At 44.0% G+C, this 20,743-nt stretch overlaps 2 protein-coding genes across 6 annotated transcripts in view; one reads left to right on the top strand and one right to left on the bottom strand.

Annotated features, from left to right (window-relative positions):
* Positions 1–11,517, bottom strand: part of POMT2 (protein O-mannosyltransferase 2) — a 28,521-nt gene extending 17,004 nt beyond the window's left edge. For 2 of the 4 annotated variants that reach the window (XR_011698015.1, XM_071557762.1), the window contains exons 1-9: positions 10,731–11,082; positions 10,049–10,133; positions 9,155–9,259; positions 7,904–8,012; positions 6,923–7,031; positions 5,117–5,276; positions 2,411–2,517; positions 1,398–1,480; positions 180–289 (exon numbers count right to left, since the gene is read on the bottom strand). Coding sequence is in view for 3 of the 4 variants with exons in the window: in XM_071557762.1 (XP_071413863.1) it covers positions 180–289; positions 1,398–1,480; positions 2,411–2,517; positions 5,117–5,276; positions 6,923–7,031; positions 7,904–8,012; positions 9,155–9,259; positions 10,049–10,133; positions 10,731–10,912 (1,050 nt within the window). In the remaining variant the exon portion in view is untranslated. Of the gene's footprint in view, positions 1–179; positions 290–1,397; positions 1,481–2,410; positions 2,518–5,116; positions 5,277–6,922; positions 7,032–7,903; positions 8,013–9,154; positions 9,260–10,048; positions 10,134–10,730; positions 11,090–11,411 lie in introns of those variants that run through there. The other 2 variants (XM_071557764.1, XM_071557763.1) reach the window with 2 other exon arrangements.
* Positions 10,936–20,273, top strand: GSTZ1 (glutathione S-transferase zeta 1). Of its 2 annotated transcripts, none has more exons than XM_071557768.1 (9): positions 10,936–11,045; positions 14,093–14,144; positions 14,721–14,788; positions 15,615–15,695; positions 16,159–16,284; positions 16,814–16,889; positions 17,761–17,813; positions 19,091–19,140; positions 19,896–20,273. In XM_071557768.1, exons 1-9 carry the CDS (start codon positions 11,016–11,018, stop codon positions 20,020–20,022), a joined length of 663 nt encoding a protein of 220 aa, XP_071413869.1. In that variant the 5' UTR covers positions 10,936–11,015; the 3' UTR covers positions 20,023–20,273. The 2 variants fall into 2 exon arrangements, with proteins under 2 accessions (XP_071413869.1, XP_071413870.1); XM_071557769.1 differs by lacking the exon at positions 10,936–11,045 and adding an exon at positions 13,412–13,551.
* Positions 20,274–20,743: the final 470 nt, after the last annotated feature.

Below are 20,743 nucleotides of genomic sequence, written 5' to 3'. Positions count from 1 at the left end.
TGATGGGCTCCCTTCGAGCCTCCTTTGTAGTCAGACTTCCAAGCCAAGTGCACAGCTGTGGCACTGAGGGTGATAGAGGCAGAGTAAACACAGCTCTGCCATAATGGCCTCTGGTGCTAAATGCAAAGGAAGCAAGATGATGGTTGCAGTCACAGGCAATACCACCACAGCACACTAACCTGCTGCTGTCGAGCCCCAATGCCCTCCGGGTAGAGATGCCAGTGGGAGTGAAGGTATCCCCCGGCCATCCGAAGGTTCTTCATTGTGACCACAGACCCATATGCCAAGTCTGCATGAGAAGGAAGGAGTTAAAAAGGCATAAGGCAGTTCTCCTCTAAGTATTTTTCCCAGCTAGTCTACAGTGCTCTAATTAGACATGCATTCTTCTGCTTCATTTTGATAAAGTTCATTTTCTGTTTAACACATTACTCTACAGGACTCATTGCAAGCTTAGCTTCCATCTTCAACCACAGTTCACTGAAATTAATACATAACATTTGGCTAAAACACTTAAAATTTTCTCACTGACTTTTAACATAAACAGAAGTGCTTTTGTATGTAATTTCCATAATGAGAGGTTTGAGATAGCTTTCCTTAGGAGTATACGGTCAAGTTAAAGCATGATCAAGTTTGAAAAGCACGTGACTACTTTGAAGCACTCCATCACCAACCCCTATGGCAATACAAGAGGGAAAGGAGGCAAGCTGAGCTATCAGACAGTGGAGCTGATATCCTGGGTTCACAGCCTCCCAACATAAGTGAAAGAACTCAGTCTAGGAGAATGAAAGCGATGCGCTCCCAGTAGCAGCTCTGGAGCAGGGAACAGCCAGAGAAAAGATGAAGTGTCAGAAAGTTAAACCATATTAAAGGCTCAGCAGTCCCTCACAACCTGAAGATTACGGAACAACCACAGAGCCATCTTTCCCCTAAACTTATGTGCATGTTGAATACAACACAGCCACAACACTGACTAGGGACACACTGGGTCACAAACAAACTGATAGTTTTCATTTATACATGTTTTGGAAACAAATCCGACATCTGAATACCTACAAACCTATGGTGAACAAGACAAATATATTTTTGATGTCTCAAGTAATATAAAGCCAAAAAATAGTAAGATGCTTGCACACAAAACTGTCAAATCCCTCAAAATGGCATCTTTCCCTCTTGAAGGAATATGATGAAACAGCTAGTGACCATGCACTGAACATAGTGTTACACTTGGCCTTACTCTTTTCTATCAATACATAAAACTGCACAGAGGAACAGCATGGATCCAAGCACCACCATGAAGGCATACCCTGCACTCTCCTGCACTGAGTCACAGGAGATGCCATTTTTATTTAAATCCCCATTGACAACACTCAGAGTGGTTTATTCATTTGGACACTTACACTCCGGAACGGAGACATTATGAAGATTGTTCCCGATGAGCTGGGACTGAAATGCTGAACTGAAGAAACCATCCCCAGGACCACTACAAAAGATAGCAAAGAATGTGACAATTCTAAGTCTGGCTCAACAGGCATACAAACCTCTGTCATGTGTTAGCAAATTGTTTTTGCAGAAGAAAACAACAAAACCAGACGGGGCATCAGCAGAAGAATGAATGCAGCTCCCTTAGATGCACACATCTCTAATTGAATCATAGCAGATAGAGACAGTCTTGCAGGAAATTGTCCAGAACTGCAAGGACTTGAGGTCACAAAAATGCATGTGCTGGCACTGCACAAAGCATCACAATGATCTCTGAGTGTCTGTCAGAGTGTCAGGATACACGTAACAAAGCCTCTGTCTGTGGCTTTTTAGTCTTATTTCTGCTAAGAGGTTAATGGTAACACCAGCTGATTTTAACTGAAAACCAACTGATTTTATATTCTTTTTTTTAGGAGCGAAAGGCATATTCACCTCATTTCTTAATGCTGGTATATGGAAAACATCACTTGGACATTCTAGTAGCTTTTTGTGCACTTCAAATACGAAAAAGTATCCCTTGGTTTTAGGCACTCAGAGAAGAGCATTCCCTTTGGGCACAGTCAGACTTACTTTTTTAATCACAGACAAAGATTTTTCAGGAATGCAGTTACTTTTTTTTAAATTACAAAATGACAAGGAATGGAGTTCAGACATTTTCAGGTCCAGGAAAGAGATGGGGAGAAAAGGAGACAAGTTCGGTTAGTTTACTTGCTTGGCATTTCAGAAAGTGTCAAATTAAAATTCAGTTTCACTGCCAGCTTGGCCAGAGTCTTTCTGTAAGAACAATGCAGGAGTCTGTGAAGGGAATGAAACAAAGACACAGCTTGTAGCTGTGCTTCCGACACTGAAAGTGGAGAAATACATAATCAATAGCATTTAATTCAAAGCAAAGACAAGCAACTCTTCTTCTGCAGAAAACATAGTGAAATACCTTTTATTTAATACTGTAAAATGAACAGCAAACATAGCCGTGTAGAGGGCAAGCGGGAGCACGATGAGGCAAAGTACACGAGCCAGGAAATGTTTCCCAAACATCACCTGTAACAAACACAACTTGGATCAAACAGTGCAGCTGCAGGAACAATTCCTCTCCTTACTTCACAAGCAGTGGTCCTAAAGCTGGAGCTTGCCATGCAAGCAAGCTCAGCAGGCTGCAGAGTTACCTCAAAAAGGTCTAGAGAGAAGTAAAAGCTGAAGCAGACCTTACAGTGTATCTCCCAAAGCTGGACTTATGGTACCTTGAAATTTCAGGGTCTTGGGGAAAAAAGACAAAACATGCAATAGAAGAGTTTAACATTCCAAAGTGCTGAGCATCCCTAATCGTGGCAAAAGGGGTTGGGCAGATCCCATTGAAAATACTTTGAAAACAAGAACTTTAACTTGTTCATCAGTGGTACACATCTTGACATAAAATCACAGGAAGGAGATGGCTTCCAAAGTAGTAACTGCCAAAGCTAAACAAAAGGGAAAATGAAAGCCTGTTCTCCGAGAGAGTCTCTCTATGCAAATGTGAATGTAACCAGGACCTCTGCGAGATTTAGATATGTTTCACTCACAGAAATCACCTTGTTTACCAAGGATGTTCTCACACTTCAGGGATGTTCTCACATCCTTGCTTAGCAACAATGTTAACTTCTGTTGTTGCTTAGCCAGAAGCTACAGAAAAGTCACAAGCAAAACCTGTTTCAGCTGCCTCAACATGAAGGCAGATTATTTTATTTTAATCACTTGAAAAAGTGGTTTGTACACAGATGCCCAAGCACCATTTATTCACATCCTACTAACACTGCTGGTAGTAGACTAAATAATCTAAAATGCACAGTTGGTTAATAAATAGCTGTGGGAGAAAAAACAAATGAAATAGCAAAAATTGTTTGCTAATGTCCACACTAACTTCAAAGTGGATGAAAGCAGATGTACTTGCTATTTTCTGTACTTTTTTAACATGACAACTATCACACAAACATTAAGATACTCATTCTCCATCCCTCAGTACTAGATCCAATGAATTCTGAAGTAATAGAAAAAGAGCTAAACACATTACAAAACTAAGAATTCACGGAAGTCAACAATGGAAAGAGGTTTTCAGCTCATGTACTCCAGCAGAACACTTAATAATCACTGGACACTTGCAAAAATGATGATTGATGGTACATAACCACATATATGCACTGGAGAAGCACATGAACTAATCTCCAATTCCCTGCTTAGAATGGCCTCAATATGCTTCAATCTTCATGAGAAGGTCTTCTCTAACTACAGACTTCAATGGAAAGTCAAAAAGGAAAACATATGTGAAAGACAGCACTGAGCAATCCAGAACAGAGGAACTAAGTTAAGATGAGAATTCTAGAAATCAGATTAGTCCCAAAAATACTGCATGTAAGTAATCATGAGTACCTTCCCTACACATGCAGAGATAAGTTATTCAGGCTTTCAGGAGTTTAATCCTCACTTTTTTTTTTCCCTCTCTCATCAAGCACCAAGTTTGAGAAATAGTTATTCAGAAAGTATCTACCTTCCAGAGTAAATTTCTTTATATATTCTAATACTCCGGGCTTTGCTGCTTTTGCTGTCACAAATGAAATCGCTGTGCAGCTGTCTGCTGGCAGAAAGCAGAGACATGATGGATTTGTTCCATATTAAATGCAATTAACTGACTTAGCTCAAGAAGCACTTCTCCAGAGTTGGAACATTGCATTTTTGCAGCCCATGTTGATTCACATTAATCAAAGAACACAAATCACACAGTAGGAATAGAAAAAGTCCCTCAAAACCCTCACGGTTTATGAGACAAACAAGACAAAAAGGAGTAACTGAAAGAAACAGAATTTTCAAGCTTCAGAAAAGGCTGAGACAAGAGGAGAATTGAACATCTTCTAAAAGACCTGACTGAAGAATTTGTTTTCCTGCTGGTTGTAAGACAGCAAATGGTACACCATGGTATTTCTTCAAAAAAGTAGCTATCACAGTCCACAAACATAAAATGCAATACATTAGGACAGGGCACTCAAACACACTAGCAAATTTTTTAGAGCTTCTAAAAACTAAACATGTGTGAAATTGATGAGGGTATGGCTGCCTTCATCCTCTGGACTGGCTATGGGTACTGCAAGCTGCAGAGCATTTCCAAGAGTCATGATGGGACAGCACAGTCCTGCTCTGCGCCCTATGCCCCTCAACTCTCACAGAGCAGAGCCTGAGCTCATGCTACTTATACAAAGTGCTGCAAGACATGTCTGTCTGTCAGGTAGCACATGCTCCTCAGAAGGTCATGTAACAGTGTCGGACAACATCTTGCTTTGGACGATGGTAAAGCCATTCCCAGGGAGCATTTCTAGCTTAAACTGAAAAATCATCCAACTGGAAAGGTAACAGTTCCTCTCAGGAAAAAGCAACAACCTTCTGGCTGTGCTCTTATGACACTACATCCTGCTAATGTGAGTTTGTTTGTTTTTTCCAAAAGTATGGCAACACTTTTTTCATTGTAACCTTCTTTATTTATCATCATCCAAATGAGAAGCCCTTTTTGCTGCACGCACAGTATCACTGTCTGATTAGTTACATGGTTGTCAAAGACGAGGAGAGTTACAAAGCAAACAAAACAAATCCTTAAAGTAAAGTCTTTGAAACTCACCAGTGACAGACTAAGGTTCCCCAGCAAGTCCCATAGGTCATAGATTGTGTTCAGGCCAACCAAGAGGACCACAAAGAGGCCAACAAACTTTACCCCCATTGCTCCAGCAAGGTTCACACCAGTCAGACTCAGCCAGAACCACCAGGAGGCAGAAAATGGCCTGCAGGACCAGTGCAGAAAGTCAGTAAATAAAACTAAATTTACATGAATGGGCATCTGCAATCATGAAAGTAAACAGCAAATCAGTTATCCCACAAAATTACACTCCATCTTCTCAGGAGGAATAGAAAAAACAGTTTTTCATTAATTTCAGATGCATGCAAGGATACTGCCTTCAGATACAGGCTTGTGAAACCTTGATGCATGTTTCAAAGGGGTACAGTACTTAAGTTGGGACAATTCTAGATCTCCCCTTTAAGGACAGAAACACAGACACCAGGTATAAGCTAAAATACCAGTGTGAAGAAAGCCCAACATGTGGAAGTTCTGAAAAAAGAAACAAGACTTCTACTCCATAAAACATAAACTTACTTCTGACAAAACGCTAGGGATATGGGGAAGGACAGGAAAAAAAGAGCAGCCACCATTACTAAAGGAGGAAGGCCAAAGTGGAAATCATCTACCCAAAGCAAAAATAAAAGCTGCAGCAAAAAGCAAACAAATTATAAACTGAACTAAAATTGAACCACAGAGATGAGAAAAGATGACAGCAGAATTTAAAACCCTTTTCCTACCAACTCCTAATGCCTTGACACTTGTATTTTGATCAGACAAAATCCCCATAGCGTGCTAAACAATACAAAACCTAGAGCTGGTTTTTAATGTGCATAATACCAACCACTTTGATAACAGGACTAACATTAAGATAAGAAAAATAAGTTCAGGTCAAGGTACACAGAGTTGATCAAGTGCTGCCCTGTAACTTAGTACTTGCACACCCTGGGGTATTTGTTGTAGATAAGCTTGGCCTTGGGTGGCCCTACATGGTGCTATAGGCTGCATTTCAGCCACGTGTGCTGCAGTCACACTAAGATTGATATGATCAGTTCTTGAACATTTCATGAAATAAAAATTCCTCATATATGACACCATATTCTGAGTTTTTATGTCTTTGAATTCTGGATGCATTGTGAGGAAACCACTCTGTGCAGCCCAGCCACAAGGAAGCCTTTTGGTATATCCAATACCTAGAAATCCCCATCCCAGTCTGGATGAGACTATCCTCATCAGCTTGCCTACTTTTATTCAGAAACACCCTGTCTATATTTGCCTCCAAGTTTTCATAACAAATTCTCTAGCTCAAAAAAATTACACTATTTAACTTAGCAGGATTTTTTTAAGTGTTATTAGTTACAGTCACAGAGAAACCGTTTCTCTAGCCTGGAAACAAAGTAACTAGTTCAAGATGACACTACTTTTGCCATTAAGGACCCAAGGCTTGAATAAACAACAACTATCTTTCAGTCCTCCTTCTCTGACCTACATCTTTTATTAGCTTTTTCCCTGTTTAGTTTTAAAAAGCTTTAACCTTCATGCTCAAGATGTGCAGTTCCTGCTGAAATTTTCTTTCATGGTAAAATAATCTGTGTAAGGCTCTCTCTTAGCGTACCCCAGTCACAATACTTTCTCCCTAGTTACACAAATCCTTATACTAACAATTTCTGTCCTCTACCAGCAGCCATTTTCACCTCCAAATTTCCTGGAATAATCTCATTTCAGCCACTCAACCAGACTACCAGTGGTGGACATGTTCTAGTACTTTATCTGAATACCTACAGTTTGACAAAATTATCATCTTTATCTTACCTATCTGCACAGCTGTTGCACTTCACCATACTCAGAACAGCTCCCATGAGGAAGAACATCAGAATGGGATCCAGCAGAATGTACTGAGACAAAGTAATACAGCCTGTATCTGCAAAGAGCCACACAACAATGTCAAAATGCTTGCAGTTTCAAAGTGAGTCCAAGATTGTGGGAAGTCAGTTTCCTGAGTGTAGTCAAGCCAAGGGGATGGAGAAATATTCTAGAAACAGAAGGAGATCAGAACATTTCAACTTTTACTTCAGTAAACAATAGAAAAAAACCAACAAAAACAAAAAATAGGCAGTACAACAGTATCTGTGCAACACCATTTGGAAAGTGCTACTAACATATTCAGATGGAGAGGATTATAGACAGCAATCATCGACCTAAGGCACTACCACGGTGCCACAGGATGCTACAGGGGAAGTCATCTTTCAAATGGTCCCTATAAGAAATGAATATGACTTGGGTATTTTAAGTGTTCCTGTCTCAATATTTGTGTGCCCTCACAAAACTTCAATTCAGGTCAACCATTTGCAATGTTAATTTCTCCATTTGGCTCAATTCAACATGGAACTTTACTCATTTCTTACTGTGAACTCTTCCATAGTAATGCAGAGGCTGTTAAATACTCCTATAATTCCTATAATTCATATGGGAGACATCAATAGTGGGAAAAATCATTCCTGACCATCCATCTTATAAAAATTCTTAACAATGAGGTGAAACGTAGTCCAATGCTGTGGTTATGCAAATAACAGAAGTACCTGTGAACTAAACAAGACTGTAAAATTCTCAAGAGGACCACCAATTAAAAAGCCTCATGTATATATATATATATCTATAAAGTGAAATTACTTTGCTTTTGAGAATCTCACTCTCTAATTCAAATATCCCCTGGTTAGGTAACACATGATAATCCAGAAATTAAATTATCTGAACAGATAAGTTACACAATTTTTCTGTAGCAGGAACACCTACCAAAAATAAGGATGAAAGCTGTGAGTAAGGCCGCTGGCAATGACTTTGACAGTTCCAACACTGTGAGGTAGGCAAAGGGAACCAGGCAGGAGCCAAGGAATGCACAAAACTGCAGGACAAGATGATCATGGGAGAAGTTAAAACCCTCCATAAGGTGAACAAGCACTCACACTCTCTCCCTTCCTTCATCTTGCACACCTACCGACAACAGGTGTTGCAGTAGCTGAGCTGAGTCACTAAGAACATCAGACAAAAGGAAACTGAACAAGGACACTGTTCAGAGGACAGATGCTCTGCTCTGTTCATAGAGGTGTTAGTAGCAACAGTCAGTCACTCTCTTGCCAGACTTCACTAGTCATAAAAAATTTATCAAGTAGCTGCGCTACACATTCACTATACTCCACTTACTTCAACAAGATACTAGAATATGAAATCTAAGAGTTAAATACACCTCTACCTTATGTCTTTAGCAGACCAGATACACCTCCCCTACACAAATGAGACCAAGGGTAGTGGAAAGAGAAATAATAGAAATCAAAATAAAAGAATGCCATACCACGCTAGGATTTATTCTCTTCAGTATCTGATTCTAGCACTTCTCCCATCTTTGGCTCAGGAAAATCCAGAACCATGAATTGCTGGAAACTAAGCCAAGGAAACACATCTTTCTAGGTTTTTTTACTCTTCTTTCTACATATTAAGAATTGGGCACTATTTCTTCTTTTGGCTTGTCTTACATGGCTCCTGGTCTTCCTAAATAGCAGTACAGCCAGCGTTTCAGATGGATACAAGACTGAATCCAGCCCCCCTCCCCAGGCTACATCAGCTTCCTCAGTTCAGTGTCCTTGCTAGTGGCAAACTGCAGGTGACAGTGGATGATCCTAGCTTTCTGACATCCTTGGTTACCCAGCAGAGTATTCAGGCACAATGAAGCGAGAAAAGCTCAAGTTCAGCAATATGTGCTCGGTAGAACAGCAAGATACCTGTCCCACTCAGGAGTGTAGTCTCCCTAACTAGCAGCAAGAGTTGGCTTCAGTAATCACCTTAATTTCTTACCTGGCCTCTCACAGCCAGGCATTAAGACTTGTTCACAAAGGAATCACTAAACACTTTTCTAAGGAGCTTAAAGACAAGGTACAAGGCTAAACAGACCTATGATCTGATCCAGGAGAACTGTTCTTATGACACAACCCTCTGTATTGAAGAGCACAGAAAAGCAGACCAGCTTGACACTAGCCTGTAGAGCCTTACCCCTCTCATTCCCATGTAGTTGTGCTGCTCATATCGGTCCCCTGGCTTTTGGAAGGGAAAGGTACCATCATACCCACTAAGGTAGCCAGCAAGTCCAATTAGCATCTGAAGAGGAAAGGTGAAAAACACTGGTCAGGGAAATTGCATCAGATGAAAAGGTATCCCAAGCTAGCAACAGGTAAGATTTTTATAAAGCCAAGACTGATCCAGAAGCCAACTACTTAATTCAGACACATCATCCAAACGAGTTTATGGACAGATACCGTATGCAAACACATTGCTCTTTGTCTAAAGGCAAAATCAGGACAATTTTGGCTACAGACTGTAAGGATGACTGCAAGCTGAAGAGAAATATCGAGTGTGGGATTGAGCAGAGAGAATTCTGTCTCTGTGGAGTCCCCCATACCTCCCTACCACTGAGGAGACTCAGTCTGAAAGGAAGATAACCTTGCCAAGGCAGTAGAAGTGCACCTTCATCAGCACTACACACTGTTGTTATAGCAAGTTCATAATTTACAGAATAGCAATCAGTGCTCTCAGGGTCCTTTGTGGTAGGCATCTCATTGTCACACAAGTTATCAGGAGCTGTTTGTTTCCTTTTAAATGTAGGCTGCTATTACATATGCCCTCCAAACCATAAGTATCACAATGATTTTTTAATTTCAAGCCTTTCAAATAGCCAATATGCAATACTGTAGTTTTCCCATATTTGAAGTATTTATGTAAAGACATAAAGTTGTGAGTTGAGGCTGTGGATACAGAATGCAAATTACTATGATGCCAACAACAGGAAAGATAATGGAGTTTACCACATCCTTCGGCCAGAAGTCACAGGTAGACTTTTATTGGCCCGCTCCTGTAGCTTCTACAATATGTAACAGAAGAGCAGTTTACCTTCCCCAAAGGTGGGTGGACATCAAAGAAGAAGGTCCGATTAATGTAGTAACTTCCCATCTTCCCAAAATGAGTTTCATCCCAACTGGGAAAAAAAATAACAAAACACAAACCAAACAAAACTTAACAATAACCAATCTGTTACAATGCTGAAGACACTACGAACAGAAAAAAAACAGGAAAATCTTTTTACTCCTGTTTTTCATCATATATAGGGTTACTGCCATACATTCGATACGAGATTACATTTACTGGGAAATAATAGAGAGCACTTCATTCATGGCTCCTTTTTTAAAGAGTTTGATATTTAGTCTGCCCTTCTGATTACAGATTGACCTCAGAGATGTTAAGCCAGCCGGCTGCCCGCAGACCGAGGCAATCGCCTCCCCGGGTCCGTGTGCAGCGCGTCCCGAGAGCGGCGGGAGCGGGCATGGCAGGGAGCGACGCTGCCCTGCGACCTCCCTGCGGGGGCCCGTCCCTCCGCCGCTCCGGGATGAACACGGCCCCCTCCCACGCAGGCACGGCCGGGGAGGGGCAGGGGGCGCGGGCTGGCCATGCAGGCGCACTCCCGCCCGCGGGGCCGGCCGCTGGCTGTTCCTGGGCGAAGGGAACACGCACCCACCCGCCCCCGGGGCTCGGGCACTGCCCGGCCGCAGGGGCGCACGCACCGCCCGTCCCGTACCAGACGTGCGGCGGCTCCGGCAGGCGGTGGAAGCGCGAGGCGAAGCTGAGGAGGGTGACAAGGGCCAGCGCGGCGGGGTGCGACCCCCCCCGGTCCCGGTCCCGGTCCCGGCGGGGCTCCCGCTGGCGCGGCGCCATCCGCGGGGCTCCGCTGGGCGCGGCTCCGCGCCGGCAGCGGCGCATCCGGCGCACGGAGTGCGGGCGGCGCGCGGGGCACACCGGGGGTTGTAGTCCCGGGGATGCAGCCTCGGGGGCCGCCGAGCCCTGAACCGAGGCCGGGACGGGAATGAGCCCCACCGCCGCCGCCGCCGCCAAGGTACGCGGCGCTGGCTCTGCGCGGTCCCTGCGGAGCGGAGTGTCCCCGCCGGGCGGGAGGGAAGCGGGAGGCGGTGGCGGTGGCGGCGCCAGAGCCCGAGGGAGTGGGGCCAGGGGCGGCGGCTCTCCGCCCTCGGCCGGCGGCTCTCCGCCCTCGGCCGGCGAGGGGTTCGCTCGATTCGCTGACAGGGGTCGCGGCCGCGGTGGGCTCCTGGTGCCCTGGCTACCCGGGAAGGCCGGGCTGGCGGTCCCCGGGAGAACTGCTGCCCGGCCTGCAGCCAGGGCTTTGTCTCAGTGGAGGGCAAGCAATTTGACGCCATGCTAAAGAAAACTAATGCTTCTCAAAGCAGTGGTGGTGTTTACTTACCTTAGTTTATCCACGTGCGCTGTTAACAGCAAGGCCTGCTGCAGAGATACTGAGAGCCCAGTAGCAAAGCTGTCCTTTGTGCTTGTACCTTTACATTTGAACCCAGCAGAATACAAGCTGCTTTCAGATATTGAGGGTCCCCCTGCACCCGCCCCAAGAAGCAGTGTATGTGTGTGGGCCGTTCAGCGTCACCGGCCTTGGGAAACAGCTGAATGACTTTGTCTTCCCAAGCGCATCCCAAATACAGCCTCGAAAGAGGTGGTATCTAGGGACCATACTGAAGTAGACAGGTGTGGAAACCTGCGAGCTCAAGACACAGTTTGGGGTGTTTCTTCCATTTTCCAGACCAGTGGAATGCATTTCCCAAATTTTAACTCTCGACTAGTATTTAAGCCCAAACTTTCCTCAATGATGCTCGAAATGAAAACAGAACCAAACCAGAGATCTTAGTAAACATGAAGCAAATGCTGTCCTCCTGCTGTCTTCTCAGCTCCAACCGGTCTAATGTGCAGCTTATGGCAGTGGTACCCCACGGGGCTGTAAATGCAGGCAGTTCTTTCCTGTTACTTCCATGGCCTGTGGTCAGGTCTTGTGAGGAAGATACAGTGTCACTCTAGGACTTCTCCGTTGAGGACAAAACATTCCTGCTCTCTCTAGTCTTTACTTAGCTGATTGTTTTTGCCTGTGATCTGCCCTGCAAAATAGCATGAACTTAAGAGACCAATCCAGACCCCAGCCTCTGGAGACACCATTCCCAGCTGAATGACAGGTTGTTTTCCCTCTTCTTTTTGTGAAATCCCCCGGAGGCCTTGAAATTATAGAGCAAGACAATTAGCTTAGTACAGTTTATTCCAAATGATAGCACAGGCTGCAAAAACAAAAAAGAACTGTTGAAAGAAGCAGAAGAAATGTCTCTACCAGCAGAGAGGCCAGAGTCCAAAACAGATGTGGTGAAGGACATGAATTTCTGAGCCAAAAAATCATTAGCAAGGTCCTCAGGAAAAGAAAGTAAAAATAGTATGGTATGAATGCTGTATGTTTGTCTTCTGAAGGCATAGTTTCTGTTTCTTTCCCTGCAACCCAGCAGACTAGATATTTGGGGGAAAAAAATCATAGCTGAGATTTCTAATACTCTGATACCAGAAGCAGAGAATTTAAGAAAATCGGTAATTTGTCCCCTACAATGTTGCCAATACTGCCATCATTTCCCTCCTCACTTATAACGCATTTTCCAGTAAATTTAGCTAGAGTAAGTTAATCAAAGGCATATCATTTAAAGTTACTTGAACCACTTTAAAAATAATCAAGTTTACAAAGAGGACTGGAGCACAGAGATCTTTAGTATCTTTATGGTTTCCTGGTGTCATTGGGCAAATCCCTGCTTTTTTCTGACTTACTGCCAGTCTTTGGAAAAATTTCTATGCATTTTGGGGAGGTAGACACACAGAGAGATCGCTGGCATGCCATGGGATCTATGGAGGGAAGGAGAGACATGATTGCAGGTTTGTTTAGAGACATACATGAGTACCAGTTTCCTGTGTGGAAAGAAAAGACCATTACACAAAAAAGCAATCTTCATATTTCACACAAAGGTGGTCTGGGAGCAGAGTAGCAGCCTCAGAGCAGAGTGGCAGCTTCTCCTAGGCCTGCAATGTAAAAAAACCCTCTGCACTGGCCGGTACTGATGGGATCAGGGCTACAGGAACATCCTAAGGGACCTCCCTGCAAAGGCAGCTCCTGTTCCCGGAGCTAGCAGTCATTTCCTAGTGAAATGGAAATTTTACTTTGGTTTCCTTGTTTTGTTCCCCAGGGCCATAGTTTTGCATTGGCAACTGCAGACAGCCTGAGAGGCTCTAACTATCTTATTTGTGTCTGGATGAAAAGCTAATTGTGCTTCCAAGCTTAAGTCTAGTTAATGGGTTTGATATTGGGGCTGGGAGGAGATGAGTGCAGTGACTCAGGATGGAATCTGACTGGCTGGTTTTTTGTGTCCTGGTCACAGGCTTGGGGGCATAGTCCTTTCCTCACTGATTTTAGGAGAGAAGCCTTCCCCCATCCCAGCGGAGTTAAAAAGGAAATCACAGGGGTTATTTTTATTTCCTGGAGTAGGCTGCACACATTGACCATGGCATCTGAAAAGGTGAGAGCTTGGACAGGGTGGAAGCATCCAGGAAAGTTGCCTCAGTGCTATAATTCAGGTAGAGATCTGTCTGTTCTCATGGCCTTCTCAAACAGCAGAAGCTTTTCTTGTTTGGAAAGAGGCTGTGCCCTTCCTGTGTAGCTGGAAAAGCTGTATAATGCCATACAGACACCCAGTGCAGATGCTTGGCACAGTTAGCGTGGAATTGATTTCAGAAATCTAAGATGGGATAGAAGTTAGCAACATCAGAGGGAAGAGTTAGCAATAAAGAGGGAAACTTGGTAGGGCATCATTTTAAGGTCACTTATGCATTGCTGGAAACATCAGGAGCAACCAAATAATTATGGGGCTATCATGAGAGACAGTGATGCTACCTGTATGCCCAAATCAGGAACAGCCACTTCCAGAAAGGAGTCCTCTGTTCCCCAAAAATTGCTGTTCCTGTCTCATGGTTCCTGAAATGTCTTCTGCTCATGCATTCTTTTCACAATACTCTGGTGTTCCCAGCATATAACAGTTTTATCTCTCTTTTTCTTCTCAGCCGATACTTTATAGCTATTTTCGAAGTTCCTGCTCTTGGAGAGTGCGAATCGGTAAGATCCAGTGCTGAGGTATCTTTTATTTTTGCTCTCAGTGTTATTGCAGTATTCTCCCCCTCACTAACTTGATAAATTAGTCACTTATTATGAGAGAGGTCAGCAAACATGAACCTGGAACAGAGGCATTTCCTTGGGGGGAGGGAAGGGAACACCCCAGCTTCCCTGGAGCAGGTGGAATGGAGAGAAACAGATAAGAGGGCTTCATGGTCCTGCCTCAGACTCTGGTATGCCCAGGTCTTGCGGGCTAAGCAGGGCTGGGAACCATCTCTACTTGTATTGAGACAGCAAGGTTTTGCATGTGGGCACATGGCCCCCTGCCCTCTGTAAGCCTGTCAGGAAGGGCTGTGCAGCAAAGCTTGTTTTGAAAAATGCAGTGGTTTTGCCAGGACTGATCTTTAGTGCTTTGGTCCTTCACTTGCAAGAGCACTGTCTTCTCAAATGGACTCTCAGTGGACCCTCCTTGAGGGACAGGGCCTTTTCAAAATGAGATGGTAACATTTCCCTGAATCTATTACCAGTGAAACTAGTCACATTGTATCTGTCTGAAGCTCTACACCTTGCTCTCCCTAGCACTGGCTCTGAAAGGGATTTCCTATGACCTGGTGCCAGTGAACCTCGTGAAGGACGGAGGGCAGCAGGTAAGGCGAGAGATGCCACTGGTTTTTCCAAGTGATGATATCCAACTTGGGGATCATGAGGAGATCTGGGATTAGCACTAGAAAGTTCACAGGCAGTTACTGAATTCTTCACTGCTTCTCTGTAATTAATAGTTCCTTTCAGCCAGTACTCGCTGACATGTAAGTCAGAGAGAGATGACTGCAGGAGACGAGAGGCTTTTTCCTCTCTTAAATATCTGTGACTGAATTCAGAAGGCTGAAGATCTTTTGTTCTTGCTTACCATGATACAACTGAACATACCTAGCACACAGACTTCAGAGAAGCTCACTGCACTTTTAACACAGACTCAACCTCATTCAACTAGCACCAGAAAGTGTGTGTGTCAGGGGGGTGTGTCCAAAAGATGCTAAATTATATTGTAGGGGGCTGCAAAGGGCCTGCCAAAGGAAGGGGTAGCTTGCCAAAAGAGCTCTTCACTGAGAACTGACCCAGAGGCCAATAAGAGGGAGTTGTGCCCTAACAGTACCAGCAGATCAATGTGCCAGCATGGGCTAAGGCAAAGTTGGAGAACCAGAGCAGTAATGCCAACACTGATGCAGTACCACCCATCCTGGGCATTACAGTGATAGTTTATCAAGCGATAAGGCAATCCAACCCTGGAGGCAGTGATCCCTGAGCCCCAGTGAGAGCTTCCTGTAGGGTAATAGTACAGCCTAACTTACTGCAAATACTACTATTGCAGTAGAGAGAAAAAACGGGTAAAAATGTTTACTAACTGGCTCCTAGGGCAAGAAAAAAGGAAGACTTTCTTATTGCTGTAGAATAAACTCAAGTTTGTTTCCACAGTTTTCTGCTGAATTCAAGGCACTGAATCCAATGCAGCAAGTCCCAGCCTTGAAAATTGATGGCATCACCCTTTCTCAGTCGGTGAGTTGTAAGCCTCATCCCTGTTAACCATTCCCTCCTGCTTGTTGCCCCATCTGGAGGAGATGACTTTGCCCCATCTTTTCCCCTGGAGCTCTCATCTGTGCATTGGAAAAGAGATGGCATTTATGATAAACAGTCCAATTTGGGAATAGAAACAGAACATAGTCTCTGCTGGTCAAGGATTTAAGTTCAGTTCTTTGGTTCTTAACTCCACCTTTCACTGAGCAATTTGTAGTCTGACTTGGATGGCTGTGCCAGGATTTGCCTAAAATTGCAGCTGGACTAAATGCCAGCAAGGTTACAAGCAGACATTGGAGGGGATATTAGGTTCCCTGGACTGATAACAAATTTCTTTCAAAAGCTGTTGTGTCCACTTGGATCAGCTCCCCTTTCCCAGGTAATCAGGATGTGAACTTTTCCTTGGCTCACCAATAACCTCCCACTATCTCTTTGTTCACTGCAGCTAGCTATAATTCATTACCTGGAAGAGACACGGCCTAACCCCAGACTCCTGCCCCAAGATCCAAAGAAGAGAGCCCAAGTCAGAATGATTGCTGATCACATTGTCTCAGGCATTCAACCACTCCAGGTACTGCCTTGTCAGACCCATGCCAATGGAAAAATCAGAAAGGATTTCCATCTTTGAAATTCTTAGTCTCTTTAAATTGTTGCCAGCCAACAGGGTGGCAAAACATGAGACTTGTGCATTAGCAGATGATATTTGTGCTTAGCCTGTGCCCTGATCTGCCAATGGCAACAATGCAGTATTTCCAACACAGAAAATCTTATAAAACCCCAGGACTCATTCCAGAAACAGCTGACCCCATATGGTTTTACTGTTGGGTCTAAGACATTTTAGAAAGAAGAGAATTGAGCAACCCAGAGGCAGAGGCAAAGGGATATCCTGGAAACTGTTACAGAAGGACAGTGCCAAGAGAAAGATACAGAAGGATGCATGATTCAGTGAGGGTGAGGTCAGGGCTGGCCCAATCAACTTAACTCAGGCTAGGGGTTCAGGCTTGGCATCTCCTCATCTTCCCTCTCGTCCCCAGATGATACAGTGGGCAAGATTCAGCCAGCAGAAGTCATCTAACCTAGAGATTGCTTTGCCTTTGCAGAACCTGAGCATCCTGAAACAAGTAGGGGAGAAAAAAACAGAATGGGCTCATAACTGTATCGCATCTGGCTTTCAAGGTACATCCTGCACCCAAAATGATCAGCATTTTGGCTGACCTTACAAAATACTGCGCTGCTGGTATCCTACTTGCCTTTTCAAACAGAACAACAGAACTTCCTGGGCTTGTGTGCTGGGGTCCTGCCCTGCTGGCAGAAAGTGCCTTTCCTGCCCAGAGTCCCTTGTCTAGTACTGGTAGTTTTCCAGGGTCTAAGAGGAAAGATGCTGTCCATAGGGCACTTCTGCTGCTGCACATGGAAGAGGGGAAGCTTTGGGCTATCCTGCACATCACAGCAGCGGATTCACTCTGAAGCATGAGGGCTCACAGCACTTGTTTCTATCCAGCTGCTTCCAAACTCCAGTGCCTTTTGCTTTAAAGTTCTATCAATCTCTCTCTATCTATATATATATACTTTTGTAATCAGACAACAGAAATCTGATGGTAAACTCCAACAGTCTAGCAAGTAGCAAGCAGAGTGTTTCTTTGCCTCTTTGGGAGAAGTAGGGTGCTTTTTGTTTCTTCAAAACCGTTCCCCCCATGTGCTGCAATGACAGGCCCATATTCACTTCTGGACAGACACAAACTGACTGAGCCTCTGCATTTCTCCCCTCCTCGCTCACATATTTCTACATTATCCTGCTAGTATTACAGGTGCATTTTCTGAACCAGCTGCAATCACCCTAGGTCCAAAAAATCTGAAGAACCCTAAAGACTCCTATAATTATGTTAAGATTCCTGTTCCTTCTGGTTTCTGTCCCAACTTGGTCCTTTTTCATACTTTGCTCAGGGTCACAATGCTCTTGTTCATAATTCCCAGTCTAAAAAGTCTTTGGTGTCCTTTTCAATTGAGTTTCCAATGCCTCACTCCACTGTACCACCTCTCTTGACAGCACTGGAGCAGATTCTGCAGCATACTGCTGGACGCTACTGTGTGGGGAATGAAGTGAGTATCTGAGAGTGTTGTGTAACATTACAGAATTGAAAACATCAGTATGTTCCCTAAAAGAGGAAAGAAAATGAGTTGAGGAGACAGAGCTCAACCCATCCTGTGCCTGAGGTTACATGCAGTGCCTTCACAATAAGAAAAAACAGCTGCATGGATCCTACTTAGGCCAATACTGACTGGCAGAGTTATGGAGATGTTTATTTGTCCCTGCCTATAACCTAATGATGGCCAGATTCTGCAGCTCTGTCTGGGATCTGGCTGCTACTAGATGACATGGAAGCAGATGAGATATATATATTTCATCTTTTAGAGATCAAGAGTTCAAAGTGTCCTGTCACAGGGGCAAAGCTTGACTTAAGAAACATGGGTTCAGTTCTTACCTCTGCTCTGTGAAATGTTTAACCAACTTTAATTTTTCTGCTCTGATTGTCCAGTTTTAATATGGATGGATTTCACAGAGCTCACATACAAGCTGTTCTGACCTTTACCACGCTAGAGGCAGCTCAGGCCTCTTCCAGTTAGTAGTTCTGTTTGGCAGGTAATTGGATCTTTCCTATAAAAGCCTGAGAAGAAAAGGAAGGCTTCTGAAATATCCTGTGATGCAGAGAATTGTCTAGCAGCAGCCTTATGGAGCCCTAGGTGGCAAAGGCTACTTACAAGATGAATGTTGGGGTATAATGTGTTCTCTGAGAGGGACACAGGACTTCATGACCTGGTGAGCAGGGTGGGAGCAGCTGCCTCTGTCCACATAGGCAGCTAGCAGTCTTGTCCTTGAATCTTCTTTTCAGGTTGCAAGTCCCTGAACCTGTGTGCTGAGGCCCTATCACGTATCAAGTCTTGACATTGGCAGGAGCTGCTTGATACTCCTGCAGTGCAAACAAGCAATATTTACTCATCTTTTCCCAGTCATGCAAATGCCTCTCTCTCTCCACCACATCCCTCTGCAACTTATTCAGCAGACATGTTTGCTCAGAGGCAGTTGCTATAGAAGCACAGTGTCTGTTAGGTGATCGCGATCAACTGGTAAATAACTTTTTTTTAAAAAAAGGCCTAAAGGCTGATGGCTTCTTCTACTAGTGACTAGTATGAAGTTCTTTTCCTTGTACTGTTGCTGCATTATTAATGCTGGATTAAAGAATTAGATTTCCATTACAACTCCTCTGTACTGACTGATAAAATAATTTCTATCCTCTCTCAAAGTCTGTACCACTGTGACGTGTGATGGGAACAGGCTTTGAGAGACTCTTAAACCCTTTTCTCTGCTACATTTGCAGGTTTCCATGGCTGATCTGTGCTTAGCACCTCAAGTTGCCAATGCTGAAAGGTAATTAAGGCCAAGTCTGAAGCACCTACTCCTTGTGCTGGACTGTCAGAGCTTACATTCTGCTGCAACTTGTGCCCGTCAGAAAGCATCCCTCCTGCCTGCCCTATCCAGTTATGGTGCTTCACTCCATGAATTTTCCTATGTAATAGATATTGTCTCTTTTTGAAGCTCTTAGAAATAAGGAGCGGTGCTCTCTTCTCAGAGGCCTCTTGGGGAAACCTCATCTATGACCATAGAAAAGCTGAGGTTGCCCACACTCCACATTCTCTCCCTGTTTGCCTTATATTTAGGCTGCACACAGGAGAAAAATATTAATCTGGCTATATTTGTTTAAAGCCTTAAACCCATACAAGTAGTGGCTGCATGATTCCCAGGAAAAGCCTAGTGCCGCCTTACCATGTCCTACATATTATGTAAAAGCCTAGTGAAAATCACAGAATCATTGGGCTTGGAAGGGAATTGCAAAGATCATCTAGTCCAACTCCTCTGCTAAAGCAGGTCCACCTAGATCAAGTGGCACAGGATCCCATCTAGGTGGGTTCTGACTATTTCTAGAGAAGGAGACTTTACAGCCTCTCCAGACACTAATTAACTTTTCCAGCATTTTATTTAAAACCTACAATATTTTCTGTCATTGTAAATGCCTGTGAGATTCTCTCGTACTGGGCAGGCATAGCATACTGCTTTCCCCTTCTGCTCACTGCTGTACTGGCTGTCCAACTCTTAGTATTTCATCAATTCTTTTTCTTTTGCAGATTCAAAGTGGACATGGGTCCATATTCCACAATAACCAGAATAAATAAAGCTCTCTTGGAGTTAGAGGCTTTCAAAGTAAGCCACCCATCCCGGCAGCCAGATACTCCTGCAGAGCTGCGAGCTTGAAGCCCTCATACTCATTAAATGTAGTAAGCTGAAGTGACAAAGGAGACAAGACCTACAGTGTGAGTACGACTTCAGTGCCAGCAGGAAGCCTAGTACTATTGTCTTGCTTTCATCTGGGTGGGAAGGACAGAGGACCTGGACGTAGCCTGAATAACTTTGAGGAGCTATGCCTGTACTGGAATGCTTGCAACTACTAGTTTTTTCTATCTAATCTATCTCCATGAAGCAGATTAAAGCAGAAGTATCCATAATTACCGTAAGTTCCCTTTGTATGGCTTTGGGGTGGGAAATGTGTCCACAAACAACCGTGAGGCATTGAGCCAATTCTGGACTCCCTACAGGGACTGCTTCTTTCTACCATCCACAGTATACAGAATACACAGTATCTTGTCCTTGGAGGTGCCTCAGAGCTATGGCATAATCATCAGTGCCATGGATACAAATGATGGAAGACAGTTTAATCCTAACCTTTGTTGTGTCCCATGGATCTTGAAAGTGCCAAGTCAGCAACTCTGCCACCAAGAGAATTTACTAGCTGGGACAGAGGACTTGCATCCCCTCCTTATGTAGCAGCAGTGATGCAGAATTTATAATAAAGGTCTGTCTAGAAGCAAAGCTAAGTGATTGTACCATAGTCAGCAAGGTACAACAAGCTCTCTCCCATACACTGAAAATTATGTTCTCTTCCTTTTCTCTTCCTCAAGCACTGCTCTAGGTGTTT

Source organism: Pithys albifrons, chromosome 6 (genome assembly GCF_047495875.1).
Source record: "Pithys albifrons albifrons isolate INPA30051 chromosome 6, PitAlb_v1, whole genome shotgun sequence".
NCBI lineage: Eukaryota > Metazoa > Chordata > Aves > Passeriformes > Thamnophilidae > Pithys > Pithys albifrons.
The sequence above is the reverse complement of the archived record's forward strand: the minus strand, read 5'-3'. Positions and strand labels throughout refer to the sequence as shown.

Coding starts and splice junctions, on each gene's coding strand:
- GSTZ1 (XM_071557768.1), top strand. CDS start 11,016: ATGAGCCCCACCGCCGCCGCCGCCGCCAAG. Junction 11,046..14,092: donor CCGCCGCCGCCGCCGCCAAG/GTACGCGGCGCT, acceptor TTTTCTTCTCAG/CCGATACTTTATAGCTATTT. Junction 16,285..16,813: donor CAGGCATTCAACCACTCCAG/GTACTGCCTTGT, acceptor TTGCCTTTGCAG/AACCTGAGCATCCTGAAACA.